The following is a 21,475-nucleotide window of genomic DNA, read 5'->3' as shown; positions in this document are numbered from 1 at the left end:
TACAAATTTTGATTGGCTGTGTTTTGGGATAAGGTAAGCGCGAGAGCGGGGTTAGTTTCCCTCAAATCACTTTTGACTATTAAAAAGGGTAATAGTCCTTTGAATTTCAAATCGAATGAGCCCTTTTATAATCCTTGCCCTGAGGGTTGTGGGTGAATGTGCTCCTTAAAAATATGTTTTCTATCTGGAAATCAACTACCCGAACAAAATGACTCTCTCAAAATTTTTATTGATTGTGTTTGGGGAATGATGGGTGTGGCGGGGGGGGGGCTAGTTACCCTCCAATCACTTTTGACTATTAAAAAGGGCATTCGCCCTTTCAATTTCCAGTCGAATGAGCTGTTATTGAAGTTTCTACGACAACGCCTTCTTTAAAAACCTTATATAACCCGAGGGCATAATTTAAAACCCTTGCCCTGAGGGATGTGGGGGAGTTTCCTCCTCAAAAAATATTTTCTATCCGGAAATCAACTACGCTGAACAAAATGGCTACCTCAAAATTTTGATTGGATGTGTTTGGGGGAATGAAGGGCGTTAGAGGGGGGGCTACTTGCACTCAAATCACTTTCGACAATTAAAAAGCGTAATAGCCCTTTGAATTTCCAATCGAAAGAGCCTGTTTTGAAGTTTTTACGACAACGCCTTCTATAAAACCTTATACGCCCCCAGGGCATAACTTAAAACCCTTGCACTGAGTGTTGTGGGCGAGTGTCCACCTCAAAAACAAATTTGCTATCTGGAAATCAACTACGCTGAACAAAATGGCTAACTCAAAATTTTAATTGGATGAGTTTGGGGGAATGAAGGGCGTGGGGGAGGGGGCTAGTGGCCCTCCAATCACTTTCGACATTAAAAAGGGTACTAGCGCTTTGAATTTCCAATCGAATGAGCCAGTTTTGAAGCTTCTACGACAACGCCTTCTATAAAAACCTAATATGCCCCCAGGGCATTACACAAAACCCTTGCCCTGGGGGTTGTGGGGGAGTGTCCTCCACAAAACATATTTTCTATCTAGAAATCAACTACGCTGAACGAAATGGATATCTAAAAATTTTGATTGGCTGTGTTTGGGGTAATGAGGGGCGTGGGGGGGGGGGATATTTACCTTCTAATCACTTTCGACTATTAAAAAGGTACTAGCGCTTTGAATTTCCAATCGAATGAGCCTTTTTTGAAGTTTCTACGACAACGCCTTCTTTAAAAACCTCATATGCCCCCAGGGAATAACACAAAAACCTTGCCCTGAGGGTTGTGGGGAAGTGTCCTCCTCGAAAACATATATTCTATCTGGAAATCAAGTACGCTGAACAAAATGGCCATCTCAAAATTTTGATTGGATGTGTTGGGGGGAATGTGGGGCGGGGGGGGGGGCTAGTTGCCCTTCAATCACTTTCGACTATTAGAAAAGTGTACTTTCAATTTCAAATCGAATGAGCCTGTTTTGAAGTTTCTACGACAACGCCTTCTATAAAAACCTTATATGCCCCCAGGGCATAACTTAAAACCCTTGCCCTGAGGGTTGTGGGGGAGTTTCTTCTTCAAAAACAAATTTTCTATGTGGAAATCAAATACTCTGAACAAAATGGCTATCTCAAAATTTTGATTTGATGTGTTTGGGGGAATGGTGGGCGGGGGGGCGGGGGCTAGTTGCCCTTCAATCACTTTCGACTATTAAAAAGGGTACTAGCGCTTTGAATTTCCAATCGAATGAGCCTGTTTTGAAGTTTCTACGACAAACGCCTTCTATAAAAACCTTATATACCACCCGGGTATAACTTAAAACCCTTGCCCTGAGGGTTGTGGGGAGTGTCGTCCTTGAAAACATATTTTCTATCTGGAAATCAAGTACGCTGAAAAAAATGGCTATCTAAAAATTTTGATTGGATGTGTTTGGGGGAATGATGGGGGGGCTAGTTGCCCTCCAATCACTTTCGACAATTAGAAAAGGGTATTAGCCCTTTGAATTTCCAATCGAAAGAGCCTGTTTTGAAGTTTTTACGACATCACCTTCTATAAAACCTTATACGCCCCCAGGGCATAACTTAAAACCCTTGCCCTGAGTGTTGTGGGCAAGTGTCCACCTCAAATACAAATTTTCTATGTGGAAATCAACTACGCTGAACAAAATGGCTATCTCAAAATTTTGATTGGATGTGTTTGGGGGAATGAAGGGCGTGGAGGAGGGGGTTAGTTGCCCTCCAATCACTTTCGACTATTAAAAAGGGTACTAGCGCTTGGAATTTCCAAGCGAATGAGCCTGTTTTGAAGTTTCTACGACAACGCCTTCTATAAAAACCTCATATGCCCCCAGGGCATAACACAAAATCCTTGCCCTGAGGGTTGTTGGGGGGTGTCCTCCACAAAACATATTTTCTATCTAGAAATCAACTACGCTGAACGAAATGGCTATCTAAAAATTTTGATTGGCTGTGTTTGGGGGAATGATGGGCGTGGGGGGGGGGGCTATTTGCCCTCTAAACACTTTCGACTATTAAAAAGGGTACTAGCCCTTTGAATTTCCAATCGAATGAGCCTGTTTTGAAGTTTTTACGACAACGCCTTCTTTAAAAACCTTATATGCCCCCAGGGTATAACTCAAAATCCTCGCCCTGAGGGTTGTGGGGAAGTGTCCTCCTCGAAAACATATATTCTATCTGGAAATCAACTACGCTGAACAAAATGGCCATCTCAAAATTTTGATTGGATGTGTTTGGGGGAATGATGGGCGTGGGGGGGGGGGGGCTAGTTGCCCTCCAATCACTTTCGACTATTAGAAAAGGGTACTAGCCCTTTGAATTTCCAATCGAATGAGCCTGTTTTGAAGTTTCTACGACAACGCCTTCTATAAAAACCTTATATGCCCCCAGGGCATAACTTAAAACCCTTGCCCTGAGGGTTGTGGGGGAGTTTCTTCTTCAAAAACAAATTTTCTATGTGGAAATCAAATACTCTAAACAAAATGGCTATCTCAAAATTTTGATTGGATGTGTTTGGGGGAATAGTGGGCGTGGGGGAGGGGGCTAGTTGCAATTCAATCACTTTCGACTATTAAAAAGGGTACTAGCGCTTTGAATTTCCAATCGAATGAGCCTGTTTTGAAGTTTCTACGACAACGCCTTCTATAAAAACCTTATATACCCCCAGGATATAACTTAAAACCCTTGCCCTGAGGGTTGTGAGGAGTGTCATCCTTGAAAACATATTTTCTATCTGGAAATCAAGTACGCTGAAAAAAATGGCTATCTGAAAATTTTGATTGGTTGTGTTGGGGGGAATGTTGGGCGTGGGGGGGGGGCTAGTTGCCCTCCAATCACTTTCGACTATTAGAAAAGGGTACTAGCCCTTTGAATTTCCAATCGAATGACCCTTTCTTGAAGTTTCTATGACAACGCCTTCTATAAAAACCTTATATACCCCCAGGGCATAACTTAAAACCCTCGCCCTGAGGGTTGTAGGGAAGTGTCCTCCTCAAAAACATATTTTCTATCTGGAAATCAACTACGAATGGCTATCTCAAAATTTTGATTGGATGTGTTTGGGGGAATGATAGGCGTGGGGGGCCTAGTTGCCCTCCAATCACTTTCGACTATTAAAAAATCCACCAGCCCTTTGTATTTCCAATCGAATGAGCCTTTTTTGAAGTTTCTACGACAACGCCTTCTATAAAAAAAACTTATATCCCCTCAGGGCATAACTTGAAACCCTTGCCCAGTGGGTTGTGGGGGAGTGTCCTCCTCAAAAAGATATTTCCTATCTGTAAATCAACTACACTGAACAAAATGGCTATCTCAAAATTTTAATTTAACGTATTTGGGGGAATGTTGGGCGTGGAGGAGGGGGGGGTAGTTGCCCTCCAATAACTTTCGAATATTAAAAAGGGCACTAGCCACTCCAATTTCCAATCGAATGAGCCCTTTTCGAAGTTTCTGCGACAACTCCTTCGATACGACGTGCCCGGGTATGGATAAAAAAAAAACAAAAAAAACAACACATTGTGCCCACATCGTTCTTTACTTAGGCAGCGCTAGCGCGCTGCCTATGATACTCCCCAGGTAATTGAAGCTATCTACTTGATCGATCACAACATCACCGCTTCACATTCAGTTATTCCTGTTCTAAGGGACTTAGTCTTCATAACATTAATTTTCAAACTTATTCTTGCACCTTGAACTTTCAAGACCTCCAAAAATTAATTAATATTGCCAAAATTTTTAGTACACTTACTCCCAAATATTTCGTTCATATAATTCCATTTAACGTAAACACATACATATAGCACTTAGAAAATGAAACCACAGAGTACGTTATTGAGCCGCTAGCAAACCCAACGAAGAGGTTTTGACAATAAGTTCTAGGGAATATAAAGGTGAGACATTGACTAAGAAACTTAACACACCAGAAAAATTAAGAATATCTCAAGAATCGAGAAGCCGAAACATACCAAACCCATAGTTTGAATCTTTAAAGCAGAATTTCTAAGCAGAAGTTCTAAGCAGAATTTCTTACAACCCTAGGGTTCTGCAAAAGGTCTAAAAGTTTTGCAAGAAATTGTGAACTAAAATGAACTAAACAAAACAGCCAAGCTGTGATGGAAAAAAAGTATTATGGTATATATTACACAAACATTTCCATAAACCAATTTATTTTGAGAGGTTTACTCTTTAAGAAGATTAGTAGTTTCACTCTGCTAACAGTGTTTATTTTAAGAGTAGGCCCAGCTCGATCACCCAACATTACAAGTTTTACGTCAGACTCATCGCCAAATATGGATGCCCGCTTTACGCTGGTGCTCTCAAAACGTTCTTGGCACCACTTCAAGAGATACAAAATAGAAATAGTAATTACCTCTAACTCTCTCCAGTCTGTTAGCAAAAGGTTTGATGTAGTGTCGATGTCTTTTTTTACAACTATATAAATTCACCTCTTTCTGAAGAGATTTCTCTTATTCCCCCCCCCCCCCCATTGTACAACCGACAAGACAGACATAAAGGCACAAAGCTCGATCCAATTATCTTAATGTTGTCACACCAAAAATAGAGTACTTTAAGAGCAACATTGTTTGACGTGTTGAACGAAAATTCATGAGAAATACGGAAATTTTGCTCAGGTTTTGAAAACCTTGAAAATCTTGTTTGAAAAAAACAGTGTTTGACGTTACACTTCCATTTGGACCGGTCTTTCCAGGAACCTTTTCCCCGAAAACTTTCTCTGCTGGCTCCTCCAAAAGACGATTCAACAACGGTTTAAAACCTCGTGATGGTGCGAAGTAAAAGCCTAACGGTAAATAAGATACTTAAAAGCATCTGGATTTAGCAATAAAAGAAAAAAAAACATAAAAAGACTGAGAAACAAAACGATACAGAAACTCAGAAGTTTGAAACTTTAAAGATACTCTCAATGGTCAAATGGTTACAAATGCATGAAAAGCAACAAACCTAAAAACTGCTAGGAATTTATGGCTTCTATGGTATGAATCTTTAAAGTAGAGTTTCTTTGCTAGAGCTTCCAAATTTTGACAAAAAAAAGTCATAGTTTGCACTCTTTGGGTAACAACTGAAAAAAACCTTAACAAAAGAAAAAAGATCCGGCAATATTTGAAACACTAAAGGATATTCAATTCTTAGTTTAAATTTCAAAGGCCGAAAATTCTTGGTCGGGTTTCTTGGATCCCTAAGGGTTCTGCAAGAAAATCTGGGGAATGATGGGCAATGATTAATGATTACAAAATTACAATTAATTAACCAATATTCTGATGGTAAAGGGAAACAAGGGAGCAAGTAACCGAAAAAACCTTATTAGTATTCATAACAATAACAAAAAAAAACCTTGACACCGGAAAAAAAAATCATGCGATATTTGAAACACTAAAGGATATTCAATTCTTAGTTTAAATTTCAAAGGCGGAAAGTTCTTGGTCGGGTTTCTTGGATCCCTAAGGATTCTGCAAGAAAATCTGGGGAATGATGGCAACGAATAATGATTACAAAATTTCAGTTAATTAACCAATATTCTGATGGTAAAAGCAAACAAGGGAATAAGTAACAGAAAAAACCTTATTAGTATTCATAACCATAATGGATGCCACACTGGCAAGTAGCGCACAAGCCTCAATGACACCATAACGGGATACAATATTTTTATTTTCAAAATAGCCGGGTAAAAACATCAGATATTTACATTATCTACAGCACCCAATTCACAGTCTCTGTAAAGCTTTTTTCCACAGTAGATGGCAGAATTCAGACTGCTGGAGAGAAAAAATTATTATAAAGCTGAGCTAGGCCCTTACGGTTACAACGCCCTCTATTTGGAGGTATCTTAACGTGTAACACGTGAATATTTTTTATATCGTTTATATTGTGCGATCGATCTAAGACTTAAGTGGAACTATAATCAACTTCAAGCGTTTTATTTTCCGTCGTTTTATCCTCAAACTAGAATTGAATGTTCGTAACTCTGTCACTAAGCAGAGTCAGCATGTATATTGACAAATGGATGCGAATCCTGAATCCTGTCTTTAGCTGCAGAGGAAAGGTTACTTGGATTTGAGACCAATTGCCTGTGGAGAATACTTGCGATTTGCGAGGCTGATAGAGTACACAACACTCGGATCAGGCATCTCACAAAGCAACCTCAAATAACCAACGAAGTCTGACAGAGAAGGTGGCGATACTGGGGTCACATGATTCGAAAGAGGTAAGGACGATTCCCTATGACGTTTGGTACTTGATTCCTCCGGGCCTCCCAAAGAGTGGTAGAAAACGGATCACTATTTTTCATTTCCTTGAAAATGAGCCAAGAGTTATTCGATCATCCTTCAATGAGCAGTGGTCTCTGGCTCAGGATCGTTTAACGTGGAGGTCAACCATTTCTGTCCTATACACCTCTATGCGTCGGTGGATCTAAGTCCCAGTAAGTGTTATGGACTACTGTATAACTGTATAATAGAATAACTGTATAATAGCAAGCAATTCCTCATTTTTCAATTAAATTATGGTCGAGTCGTAATTGGTTTCCTCAGACGAAAAGAAATCACAATGAAATCATAATTCTTGGTTTCTTAGAATTAATTTGTCATTTAAGTTAGACATAAGCAAATAGTATTAAGAAGTTGCAAGTGATTTAGGTTACACTTCGATAAAGGTGTTCTTGCACCTCCATGGGCACCCATAAGGGGGGGGGGGGGCCGAGGGAGCTCCAGTCCCCCCCCTGGATGAATGACGGTGTCATATATTTGTATTAATTAAAAAAAACTTTCCACCGAATAAGTTTTCAAAGAAAAGTAAAGAGTTCTATTAAGCCAAAAATGGGAAGAAATAAAGTCAAATAATCATCCAAGAGTAAAACTACCACAAATCAATATCAGCAATTACATGAAACTCAAAACGAACAGAAATCATAATAAATAGCCGAGTCAAACTCATACCAAGCAAATATTAACATTACTAGGGCTGACAACCCCCATGCCTTCTCAAGACCAGAACATAACTTAGGCTTTACTGAAAAAAAAAATTCCCGTGGATTGTCAGTTTAATATACCTATACTGATATTTATTCCTTAAAATAAAAAATGGGTAAAAACAGTGAGTAAATTTTTTTTTTACTTATTTAAGTAAAAAAAAAACAAAGTGAAAACATTTAAACATATTTTGTTTTCAGTAAAGTGCAAATTATGTTCTGGTCTTGAGAAGGCATGGGGGTTATCAGCCCTACTAATGTTAATTTTTGCACGTTTTGAGTTTGACTCCGGTATTTATTCTAATTTCTGTTCATTTTGAGTTTCATTTATTTATTGATAGTGATTTGTGGTAGTTTTACGCTTGGATGATTACTTGACTTCATTTCTGCCCATTTTTGGCTTATGAAGCTTTTTACTTTTCTTTGAAAAGCTTCTTTTGTGGAAAAAGTTTTTTTTAGATGAATTTCTGTTCGTTTTTTATTGACAAAGTCATTTTCATGAAAAAAAAAATATTTTTTATCTTTTCGTTTTTTTTCTATAAGAATCCATAGTTTGGCATAATTGTGGGGAGTTGAAATGCCCAACATCCCTAAAGGCACATTTTCTAGACGGTTCTACTACGCTGAGCAAAATAGTTGTCTCAAAGCTATGACTGGATGTCTTTGGGAAGTAAATTGGCTTCAGAGACGGGCTGATTACCCTCTAATCTCTTTTTACTCTTAGAAAGGATCCTAGAACTTCTAATTTTGAATCGAATTAGCTTCCTTAAATGTTTCGATGATAGTTCTAGCTATTATAGAGTGATGTTGCCTATGATATTGCTTTTATGTATTTTTGAAAACCTACATGTATACAATTTTGTCATTTAATTGGATCGCCCCCTAAATACTTCCTAGAAGTTTCACCTTAATACTCTAAGCGTCATTAGTTACAGTAACTGTAGTTGTAGTACTAAAAGTATACACATAGTGCCTTCTGGCTACCTCAAAATCCCCCAAAACTTACTCTTAAAGATCTAACTTAATAATATAAATTGTTCTTGAGATATTGCTTTGTCACCGATTTGAAAGTTCACATGCTCGTAGTTTGTTTTGATTTAGTTCAACGTCCACTTAAATCTTTCTCATATTTATTTACTGAAGACATTGTTAATCTCTATGTAGAGTATGGCTACAAAATGGCAGTCTATCAATTTCGAATGTGTGGGGTGAAAAGAGGATATCACGGAGAGGGGGGGGGGGCTAATTTATCTCCATCACGCTTGATTCTTAAAATGGAACTAGAAGTATGCATTTCCAATTAAATGAGCCTCCTCTAAAGTTCACAAGACCCCCTCTTCATAAAAACCTTACATCACCCGGGGGCATAACTTAAAGCCCTTATCCCCATACTTTGGGGGGTTGTGTCAACCCCAAAGGCCGTGTTATGAGATCTTTGAGCTATTTTTGAACAAATGGCTGTCTTAAAATTTCTATCGGATGCATTGGGGGAAAATATGACGTGGGGATGGGGGTATAGCTGCCCTCCGATAAATTTGACTCTTAAAAATGGCTCTTCAACTTCCGATTTCCAATCCAATGAGCCCCCTCCGAAATTTATACGACCACCGTTTCCAAAAAAATATACCTTACAACCTTTGCCCTGAGGACTTGTGAGGGGGTTCTCATCCTCAAAGACATAATTTCTGGACATTTAAACTACGTCAAACAAAATAACTATCTCGAAAATTTGACAGGAAGTGTTTGGGGAAATTATGGGCGTGGGGGGAGGGGTTGCCCTCCAATCAATTTTGACTATTAAAGAAGGCACTAGCCCTTTCAATTACCAACCGGACTGAGCCCTTTTTGAAGTTTCTACGACAACAAATGGCCATCTTAAAATTTCTATCAGATGCGTTTCTAAAAAATACGACGTGTGTGGGGGGGGGGGTCTATTTGCCTTCTGATTATTTTGACTCTTAAACAGAGCACTATAACTTCAGATTACCAATCCAATGAGCCCTCTTTGAAGTTTGTATGACCACCATTTCTAGAAAAACGTTATATGCCCCCAGGGCGTAACTTACAACCCTTGACCTAAGGGCTATATGGAGGGGGGGGGAAGTTATCCTCAAATACATAATTTCTGGACCTTTCAACTGCACTGAACAAAATGGCTATCTTAAAAATTATGATTGAATGTGTTTGGGGAAATGATTGGTGTATTGGGGGAGGCTGCATGACCTCCAATCACTTTTGACTGTTAAAAAAGCCAGTAGAACTTCTGATTACCAATCAAATGAGCTCCCTGTGAGGTCTGAAGAAAAAGATTGAGATGGCTAGGACACGTTACACGATGAAAGATTGCGAAAGATTTCGCTTTTTGGCCATTCATCTGGGGCAAAAAGAAAAGCAAGCCCGTCCCTAATGGGGTGGTAAATAGGTCATAAGGAAGGATTTGAAGTTAATTAGAACTTCAAGGGTAGGGGATAAAGAGTGAAGTTTTGAATTGATTGGGGAGGAGGAAGAGCGTCTGTAACTATGTTTGCCTAGCCCAGTTTGGTACTGAAGTGAGTTTTTAGCAATAGCAGTAGTTTAATATTGTAGCTACGGAACGGTCATGATAAATTTAGGAGTGTAAATTCTAAGCATCGCATGGAGTAAGATGTACATTACCCTTATGTTGTTTTTTTTTGTTACATTTAATTGAAATTACCTGAACTGAATACAATTGAATTGTAGCTGCTTGAAAAAATTAAGGTTGTCAATAACTGAACTATACTTGATTGACAATGACAAGTTTAATAGCTGAATTGAACAATTCCAGTAACCCTTCTATCGTGTAACTGTACGAGTACATAAAAAGGACCTTATTTAAATTCTTCTGAAAAATTTGCCTGACAATCTGACAATCGTCTCACTAACAAAGAAGCAAACTTATGAATGTCGGACCTGACCGTCCGACCATGTTGGCCTGACCGTCAACTATAATTAACCACCAAAGTTCAGGGTCCAAACGCACTCAATGTATTATATTTAATGAAATGCCATTCATATATACAATAGGCAAAAGAAACTTTGAAAAGACTAAAATAGTGACGCAAAAACTAGTATGCTCGAAAATTTCGGTTGTATAACATATAGCTGTCCTTATTGAAAGAGAAAAAAACTAAGGGAATAGCTATTAACAATTCAGCCAAAATATTTGAAAAGTCTAGTTTGGCTGCCATTTACTTAGTAAGAAAAAGTCCATACTTCTTGGATTTTTTTTGTTCTTGTAAAACAGGTAAATTTAAAAATCTTATTACGACAAATTTTTCAATTACCAACTTCAACAAAAATATCTTCGATCAGTTTAAAAATACGACTTAAGACTATTTTACGAGTGTAGATTCATTTCGCAGATCCAACCAAAGACCAATCATTGGTCCTTGAATGCCCAAAAACAGGTTGAGATGGAATGTGATTCATGTAAAAATATCAAATAACATCAGAAGGAAAAGTATAGAGGGAATGATTGGAAATGATTGTTCCTTAATTCTTGTGAATAAAACTCAAAATATACCTGCTCATAACCGACCCCCGGAGAAGTGAGGAATCAGATAAGTTTTCCCATGTGAATACGAAAACGATCATTTCAAGATTATAGTGTTTCTATTGTTCTGAGAGTCCTTGTGGGACTCCCAAGATGAAGTTTGAAATTATCAGGATTTTCCATCATTAAAAGATTTTGCGCAATCCTTTCTTCCAATTTTTGTTTTACAATATTTAAAGGTTTTGGATAGGAACTGTATTTAACAGTTAGCAAATAGAAAATAAATATTACCACAAGTGGATATGCAATCAATTTATCCAGATCTGTCAAATTGACTTCCAGGCTGATTACTTTAAGTAGGCGATTTGTATGCCGAATTAAGGCATATTTAATTTAAAGTATAAGTTAACATTTTAATATAATTGCAGTTAATATGATACAACACAATAACATAATAAATAATAATATAGAATGCAATTAATATTAAACTATAAATTATAATTAAACTAAATCTCATTAATTAAACTTTAGGGTAAAGAGAAAATAATACTCCTCGCCAGTTTACGTGAATTTATTTTACCAAACTTTGTCAAACTGAATTATAAATTTATTGCATTAAGCAAGCAATTTTCATGCCAGATTTAAATATATTTCATTTCAACTACAATTTAATACGATTGATTGTATAACTAAATAACATAATTAGCATTAAAATATAACTATAATACAACATAATTAACATTAATTAAATTTGGCTAATTCAAATATATAGTAAAAGGAAAACAATAATTACCACAAGTGGACATGCAACCATTTTATCCAGTTTTGTCAAACTGAATTCCAAGCTGATTACATTGAGTAAGCGCCTTTTATGCTTTGAATTATAATATTGATCCCATTCCTCCATTGTCATACTCAGACTTGACTGGTCGGATACATTCATTACATCCAACAACCTATCCCCACCTGAAATGATAAAGTGACATAAATTACTAAACATAGCAGCACATAGAAGGGAGCAGAGAGAGGGCTGCACATGAGTGAAATTTCCTCCTTAACATTGATTCAAACGATAATTTCTTGGGGAACATGAATTTGGTCGAGAACTTCGCTACTTTATTAATTTTTGTAAGCATCAAATGTGGCCACAATCAAATTCTAATAGTGAATACGTCTATTATTACATTGAAAGATCTTAAGACGAATGACGTGGCCAGATTATGAACAATAAAGAGAAAGAAAAAAAACTCAATGAAGAACTAACAAACGATACTGCGGCCAGTAGAGAGAAACGATAAAAAACACTAAAACGACACGCTTGTATCAAAACGAGGTGCCTTCAACACAGAAGAAACAGATAAAAAACCAAAATAAACTAAAAACAAATAAAACTACCACCAATATTAATAAAATTCATTTGTCACACCTGATCCATATAGGTCACAGAAACTAATAGAGTTACTTCAATGAGAACACCAGAGCAGCTGAATAAAAAAGTAAAAACATGGAAATGAAGTTAATTATCTTGTTGCGAACTAATCCTTTTGTTTGCTATAATTGATGCAATTCTCCTTGGTTTGGTAGGTAATCTCGTCCCCTGATGATTTTGTAAAATCTTAATACCCCTACTAACTATTGGTTTATTTTTCAAAAGAATATTATAAATTGGGTCAATATTGAATTTCCTGTGTCCCTATTTATTGGAAGATTAGCAAACATAAGTTTTTTTTTTTTTTTTTATTTCAACAACCTCCCTTGCCCCCTGAGAAAAGCCTCTATCTTTAGAAACAGCCATGGCCTCATCAAATTGTACAAAATGGATCGGCTGAAAGAAAATATGTTCTGCTAAAGCCGAAACAAAGGTTCGGAAGGCTCGCTCTATTGTAGAGTGTTTTCAATTGAAATGCGATACTCAATAAATGTTTCAACAAATTACTGGTGAGTTCTACCAATGTAAAATTTCCCATAAGACACAGGAATCCTATACACCCTACTTAATACCTTTCCCCGAGTTCAATCCTTTCCAGAATTAAGAAAGATACTTAATGATCTTATTACTTTTCATCCAGTTGCTTTAGTTTTATCAACGAAGCAACTCTATTAGCTTCTGTGAAGTTTGGCTAGGGTCCAAAAGTTCCCGTTCCCGTCCCCCGTTTTTAGTTGTAAGCTAACAGATCATATTAGAGGCACTGGCGAAAGGGGTCAAACAGGGGTGCCCCCTTTCGCCAGTTCTATTCAATTTCATAAGACTGGATAATGACGAATTTGCTTTGCACCCACAAAGGCTTTGTCGTCGGTCAGAGAGAAGACAACCTAATCACCCTGACAGACCTCGACTTCACAGACGATGTGGGTCTCATGAGTAGCTCGTCGGCTTAGCTCCAAAAGATAGTCAACGATGTCTCCTGTACATCAAAGAAAACTGGCCTCTTGATCAGCAAGTCTAAAATAAAAGTTATGAAAGCCAACGCCCCAACCCAGCCAAATATCAAAACAGAAGGCGAAACCATAGAGATTGCTGAAGAGTTCTGCCACCTCGTTTCTATTCTAACACCGAATGGAGGTGCAGAAGCTGACGTTAGAGCTCGAATAGGAAAGGCATGGGGTTTTTTCACGAGCATGAAGAAGTCGCTTTGGAATAGACATGAAATTAGCATCAAAACGAAGATGAACGTCTACAAGGCAACTGATCAATCGATCCTGCTGTACGCCTGTGAAACTTGGCCTTTAAAGGCGAAAAAATATCCTCATTTGAAATGTTCAGACATCGCTGCATGAAGTATATGCTACAGGTCTGTGGATGGTCCAATATTTGGAATGATGAGGTTCGAAGGCGTTGTGCTCTAACTGCCCCCCTCTCGGCAATCATAAGGCAACAACGACTAAAATTTTTTGCGACACACAGTATGACTACCAGCTGGAACTATATCCCGTGATGCCCTCACCTGCGACCCTCTTTCAACTTGGAAACGGAGACCAGGCGTCCAAAGGAAGAATCTCTGGCAGACAGTCAAGAATGACCTGGATCCTTGGGATGGCTTCCGACGACACGGACGTCGCTGGGATAAAAACTGGCTGAAGATTGCAGAAGAGGCTGCTGCTGACAGATCGTGTTGGACTACGTCAGTCATCCCATCGTCCATTTGTGCCGGGCAGGATGGATCATCGTCTGGTTCCCGCCGAAACAAAAAGAGGCACTGGTATATATTTTTCAAAATTAATTCCTTTTTCACTAATCAGCGTCATTCTGAGTATTCGTAAACACACAACTAGACAGCTACAAGAGAATCAAAAACCACATAGGCTCTAAGGATACACTGGCTAGGCATAACAAATTGAACTTTTTCCGAAATGACAAAACAGTAAATTGACTTTAAAGTTCACAAAAAACAATGTTTTTTCCTTTTATTCTTGAATACTAAAGCTTTCTACGCTGTAGTTTCCTGAACACTAAAAATTCCTTGATTTATAATTAAATTTTATTTACTTGTTGGTATTTTTATATTTTAAGCCCCTTCACTCTTTTGTTCCTTCTTTTGTTTATTTATTGACCTAATGTTATAGGAAATAGCGTAATTTAGGTGCGGCGAGATGCGGCGTCAACTTGCTTTGTAATGTTGGCAAGATAAGATCATTGGTTGCAACTGGGAAGTCAAACGTGGTTTCTATGAAATACTGAGTAAAAGTAACCTGATGCTCAATAAGCCTCTTATTGGAGTGTAAGTACCGCTGGCACCACTTATTGGAGGTTTAACGTACGGGGGTCACCACTTTTAAAGGCTAAAATGGCGCAAAGAGTTGCTATGCCACTTACTGGAGGGGGAGATCCCTCGTCGGCCCAAAATAGTGGGATTTCCGCGGTTACTCCAACGGTTCCGTATCTACTTGCGTGATCGAATGGTCCAGTGCCACTTTTAAAAGCCAAGGGTTACCGATAAGATTTATAACTATCTCTCTAGACTCGACCCAATTTTAAAAGTTAAAAAAGTATATAGTATAAATAAAATCCTATAATATTCAAGACAAGCTATACAAGACCTGAACACATAACTGACAAAATCACACTTCCATTTCTCCAACTCACTCAGGCACAATTTTGGTGATGGGGGTGGTGGGTGAATATTTACAGCAACTCAAAGGGCTCCCTACGCAATTAAAGAAGGACAGAAAATGGCACCACCAAAATTAAAGAAAAATTAATAATTATTACTCGGGGAAGAAAAATAATTAAGGGGCCAAAAGAAAGGAATCTGGGAGGGACATTTATCTGAACAAACTGGGACCAAGGGTTCCAACACCTCTTTATGCAGGGCTGAAGGGACAACCAACGGGTCTGTCTTTGTGAAAGAATTGAGTGCTTTGCAATGAAAGAACTCCTGAAATTCAGAATATTTATCCCGCCTGGAAGCGCTTCTGGAAAAGTGGGCATAAATATTTCGCATCAGGTTTTCTAGTGTCTTGGGAAGTGACAGGCATGCACAGGGCGAACATAAGTGAATAAGACGGCATGAGCACTTCACATTCAAGATATGGGGCACTATGGCTCTCATAAGCATTGAAGCAGATCTATTGGCTCCAAACATAACGTTAGTAGTATTTGCACAAAATCCAACAATATTTTGTCACGGAAACGAGTTTTTTTTCAATGGCTTGTTTGATTCAGTTAGTCAGAACTTCAGCCGATCCATAACTGCACTTAACCATGTCCAATACTTCAACATAGATCTTTCTAACTAAAAAATACTACAATGATAGCTAGTTGCTTATCAACAGCACGATCAGTAGTCACATCAATTAGCACAGAGAAAAAAGTAGTTTTGAGGAGTAGAAGTCTGAGTATTTGTGTAGTATCAAAGAAAAATTCTGTCGCAAAATGTTTGTAATTTTCTGTTTACCCATAGTGACCCCTGCTAGAACCTGGTCTTTTTTAGGAGAGGGATCAAGCTTTCTGCAAGAACTAATTGCAGATTATGTTCTGCCAAAAATATACAGATGCGCTGTTCAATTTCTTTGGAATTACTGCCTACAGTCATAACCTTTTCAATGCTGCCACTGCCAACCTTTGTCTCAATTTCATTGCATGCTTTTATGTGCTGCTTGGTCAGAGCATGCCTGATCAACTCTGATTTCCCACAATATTCATACTTCAAACAGAGCCTACAGTACGGTACATAAGTATTTTTCTTTGATTTCTTTGACATGCTTTTATCTATCCAATATTTAAACATTGGTAACTGAAGCCACTTGTCAGCAAACTTTTGGTCGAATGTTTTCTTTTGGGAATTCTTAAAATCCTTACTTTACCCTAGATTTCCCTAGCAATCTTTACTTTACCCCAGATTTCCCTTAAACCCCAGATTCAAAATAAGTATCCCTAAAAGAAGTGATTTCTCCCTAAAATAGGGTAATCTCCCAAGAAGTGGAAACACTGCACTCCTCCCACCCTGAACACCCCCTACTTTCAATTTTGTAACATTTGTGGCTGCTGATAAAAATATGAGCAAAAACCCTAATTCAAACACACTTTAACATTAGAAAAATGATTGGAATAGGATAAACACAACATTAAAGCAATCGTTGATAAAAATAAATAAATAAAATAACCGCACGTTTCTTACTATTGGCAAACATAAAACCAAATATGTACAAGAAAACATAAAATGAAAAAGCATGGCACATTATTCAGTTACTACGATTTTATTAAAAATGAGCAAAAAACGGAACCAAAAAATTACTTCGAAAAACTCCTTACCCACACAAGCTTTGACATCAGTAACAGTGAAAGAGCTAGGAGGAACACGCATGTCTAGTCCGGTCTTCTCCTTACAGAGCATAGGCGCGGCGAAACCATGTTTTTGAAAGTACACCATTGTCAGTTCTAAAAAACAATAATGCAATAAAACATCTATCGGCTTAAAGTAGCTTTATGCTGATAAACAGCAAAAGATCCATCTTCGATACGGTAACTTTTTCAAACCGAAGAAGAAGAACACTTCAAACATATACCTAGGTAAACACTCCCTCGACTGGTTCAGGCCCTCGGCACTCGCAAACATACCCCGACGTCGTTTCAATCCCTTGCTAAGGCCAGCAGCTCCCGCAAACTCTGCACCACAGCTTAACCAACCAAATTCTCAACCAATAACTGCAATCTTTTGTGTTTCACAAACACAAGTTGGCAAAAATCTCCTGGTGATCAGAAGAAAAAATAGCTAACCAAAACTATTGGTAATGATGGTTCAATCCAATCTACATTCTATTCTGTGCGTGGGGGGAGGGGGTATAAGCCCCATCTGATGAACAGTTGATTTTACTCTTAGCACACTTTTTTCAAAAAGAATTGTCCCCAATTGGTTTAACGAAATGTTTACCTTCAACGAAGTTTTACCAAATTTAATAGTTTAAAGTAAGTAAGTAAGTAAGTATGACGGCACTAGACACTTAAGGTCCAAACCGGCGGTGCTGATCTCCGTTTCGTAGCCCTTCAGCCAGGAAGTGCAATGGGGGGCTGGGGGCCAGCAATCCTGTGCTTCCACACACCCTTCCTGCTTACCTTCTCCAGAGTTCTCCAGGTACCATTTAGAGCTGGGTCGGCTCTGGCTAAGCTTACAGAGTCACACCACTGATCCGCGTCCCAAATAACTTATTTTTAATAAGTTAAAAGGGTGGCATGACCCCCTTCATCCTTCAGCACACTCTGGTCGGGAGGCTTGGGAGTGGTTTTGAAAACAAAACAGTAGTCTAAAGATAATTTTTCTGTAAACACCTTAGTCAAAAGTGAAAGAAATGTGAAAGCATTTAGATACAGGAGAATTTAACTCATTTTCATCATTCATTTCACTCATCACTATCATCCCATTTTTTTTTTTTTTTTATTACAAAAAAAGCATGTGACACTGACAAGAGATCAAACTTTGGTGGTCTAAAAACCATAATTAATAGGAATTAAAAGTAAAATCATTAATAGGAACTAAATAGGGATTATAATGATAACTAAATTAGAAATAATTATAATTAACAATTATTATAATTGCAAATAAATAGTCATTAATAGCTACAACTAAGCCAAAATTAATTATAAATAAAGCCATAGAAATTATATCTATAAGCACCATAGACAGTGTAGTATCAGCCAGCAAAACAAGAAAATTTCAAAACAAGAATAATTTAAGTTTTCTGAGAGTAGCCACATAATTTGTTTTATACTATCCTTCATCGGTTATCTATTATATAGTAGTTAGGATAACGTTAGGTTCCAGAATATGGCTAAAAACACAACATGCACAAATATACCCATTGTGTTCTTTATATGGTTCTTTTATTTATCGCCTAATCTAAATCCAAATTAAAAAAAAGAGACAAAAATAAATACAAATACGTTTTAAAGTGAGTTTTTATAGTACCCTCTATGATATTGTGGTATGAAATTAGATGGCGTAAGTTATTGGTTTTTTGCTGTTTTTTTCTTCCTATTAACTTGAGTTTTTGCTCAATTTAGCTTCCATACTCTTTGAAGAGCACCATTTTGTATTCTGATTTTGACTCAACGCTTAAAAAAAAAATTCCGGTCATCTTAAGGCTCTCTTGCAAAAATTTTCACCTTTGGTAGTAAAAAAGAGACAAAAATCCTAGCAAAATACACCATGGTGAGATTCTAACAAAGAAAAGCACAAATTCTCACAATCGTGAATCGAATGTCCAATTACCTGATTCCCAAAAATCGCTGATTCAATGTAACAAAACCATGCAAGGAATAAATAAAGGACCACTTAAAAGGGGATTTAGGACAAATGAGTTAGATTGCCAGCATTATTTTTATATAGTTCTCATTCCTCTTTTTGGAAGGTCTGTGTGTGTGTGTGTGGGAGGGGGAGGCTTTAAGCCTCATCTAATGAACAATTGATTTTGGTTTTAGCACTTTTTTTTCAAAAACAATTGTCCCCAATGGGTTTAACGAAATGTTTACCTTCAACGAAGTTTTAACTGGTTTACGGGGTTTAACGAAAAACCCTAAGCATTTTAACACAAATCACTTCAATTAGAAAATGAATATTGACACTATTACAAACTGCTTATTTTCAAGCAGCAAAATTATTAATTCCTAGAAGAGATCACATGATTTTTTTTAAGCAAGATCTTTGGAATCATCCATTAAAGTTTGTTGATCCCAGCAGCACAGATTTTTTTTTTTTTTACTATTAGGTTAATTCTATTAAACAGAAGAGATTTTAATTTCATTTACAAGCATAAATTTTTATCCATTTGAAATCTTCCCAGTTGTATTTTAGTACAGGGGGAGAGGTAATGGCTACTTAACATGATGCAAGGGCGTCCCAGGGAGATTTTGCCAAAAGTATCAAACCTCAAGCTGAATATGACTCGCAAAAATGTGGCTATTTGTCCAAACTACCTTTAACTTTCAAATATTCGGTATCAGACAGGCATTGTTATTTAGTAGGCCAGGGACCCCCCCTCCCTCCACCGTCCTCAAAACTTAAGACTTTTATGATTGTTTCATAATTTCATGTGCTTATTTGTAATGTGGACAGGTCTTCCTTAAAAACAGATGACAATTATTTTCCCCTAATCTACATACCCTAATTACTTACTTTGGATGAAAATGTTTCCATGGCAATAATATTTTTTCATATTTTCATTTGAATCCAATTTTCCACAGGTTTAACCTATTAGGTGTTCCCATACCCCAATTTATACTAGGATATATGAATTCTTGTTTCCTAAATATTCTTATTTCTATGTATTCAATGTCATGTTTATATGTCTATGTCGAGCCTATATATTTTATGACAGCCTATGTATTCTTATCTCCTGTTCATTCCACTGGCAGATCCAGGGGTGGGGGGACCCCAGGCCCTCCCAAGATTTTTGCTGGTGCCCTCTTATCATGGTCTTTTTCTTTTTACTCTTTTTTCAGAATAAATTTGTCAATTATTGGAACATTTGTCACATTGGGCCCCCCAAGATTTTACTCATTGGGACCCTTGTCACATTGTCCCCCCCCCAAGATTTTTCTCTAGATCGTCCCCTAGTTCATCCGATCAGCTTTTATTAATTTTGATTTGTATTCCATATCTAGGTTATTGGTTTTTGGCGAGTTTATGCATTTCCATGTGTTCTGAACTAGTCTATGTATTCTTATTTCCGGCTGATTTTTTATTCAATCAACATTTATTAAATATGATTTATTGCCTGCTCTGTGTTCTATGTTAAGTCTCTGACTACTCCATGTAGTCTTGCCCCCTCTTGATTACTACATATTTTTCATACAAAAATTATATTTTATAGTATATTACATTTTACAGAGTATATACCTTTTATAGTAACCATTTTATAAAGTGTACAAACTATTACCTGAGGTTTCCATGAGTAAAACTTCTAATTATTAAAGCAATGAACTAAACAAAACAATAAAGCCCAGATATTTCAGTTTGATATTTAGAAACGTTTACGAATGGAAACAAAACAAAAGAATAAAAAGGTAAATTATATGATGAAAATCATTAAAATATTTAGGATTTAATATTGGGCCCGGCCTGAATAATAACGAATTAGTTATAACTCACGGTATGATATAAAGCTATATTTTAATTGAGAACTTTTTATACGTCTAAATTTTAACATCCAATTTCTAACTGCAGAGCTAAATAAGAAAAAAAAACTTATAATAGAAATTTGCAAAGAGAACAATGTTCAAACCAACTAAAGCAGGCATACTCCCTCCCAGCAGGAAAATTGCATTTCCTCACATTCATGGGTTACTTCGCTGAATAAATAATAAAAGTAGCAAAGCCAGGGAAAGAATGAAAGAACAGTCGTCTTACAGAGAAGGACAATCACCAAAATTTCTCAAATATTTCTAAATAGGACAGGTAGTATTGATATGGTTCCAGAGCCAACCTTGGGGGAAAGGGTCCAAAGTTTTTAATGTGACTTAAATTTTTGGACTAAAAATACTAAGCTTTATGTTTTTGATAATTTTACCTATAATATAAATCACAAAACCCATTGAAGACAATGGTCTGCTACACCTTATATGGAATGCCACTACAACTACCAACAATCCATTACAGGATTAAACCGCCTGAGAGCAACACAGCTTCACACGCTTCTTTTCTAACCCAATTATTCAAAACTCCACTCTTTATCCTTCTCCAAGTCCAATATTTCTTAAGATTCTTACTTAAGATCTCTTCCCATCTTACCCAGGGACAACCTACTTTTCCGCCGGTCCAGGATGGATGGCCAAGCAGCCAGATTTTAGATCGGGACAACCTACTTTTCGGCCAAGACAGATGGCCGAACAGCCAGATTTTAGATCGAGACAACCTACTTTTCAGCCTAGACGGATGGCCGAACGGCCAGATTTTAGTAATTTAACATCCATAAAACATAGTCAACACATCTTTACCTTTGTTTAATTATTTAATTACCTTCCTATTTGTTACGACGTTCTCCCATAGTCTTTGCTGCATTCTTTAGAAT

The 21,475-nt window shown here is 37.3% G+C and overlaps 1 protein-coding gene across 2 annotated transcripts in view; it reads right to left on the bottom strand.

The window, feature by feature from the left end:
* Positions 1 to 21,475, bottom strand: part of LOC148941969 (jmjC domain-containing histone demethylation protein 1-like) — a 123,168-nt gene that overhangs the window by 65,058 nt on the left and 36,635 nt on the right. For both annotated transcript variants that reach the window (XM_089102881.1, XM_089102880.1), the window contains exons 3-4: positions 16,725 to 16,851; positions 11,766 to 11,938 (exon numbers count right to left, since the gene is read on the bottom strand). In XM_089102881.1, coding sequence (XP_088959007.1) covers positions 11,766 to 11,938; positions 16,725 to 16,851 — 300 coding nt within the window. The remainder of the gene's footprint in view (positions 1 to 11,765; positions 11,939 to 16,724; positions 16,852 to 21,475) is intronic.

This window comes from Artemia sp. Qi Xiang Cuo, chromosome 17 (genome assembly GCF_049724085.1).
Source record: "Artemia sp. Qi Xiang Cuo chromosome 17, ASM4972408v1, whole genome shotgun sequence".
Lineage (NCBI taxonomy): Eukaryota > Metazoa > Arthropoda > Branchiopoda > Anostraca > Artemiidae > Artemia > Artemia sp. Qi Xiang Cuo.
This window is presented reverse-complemented; position numbering and strand designations above follow the sequence as displayed.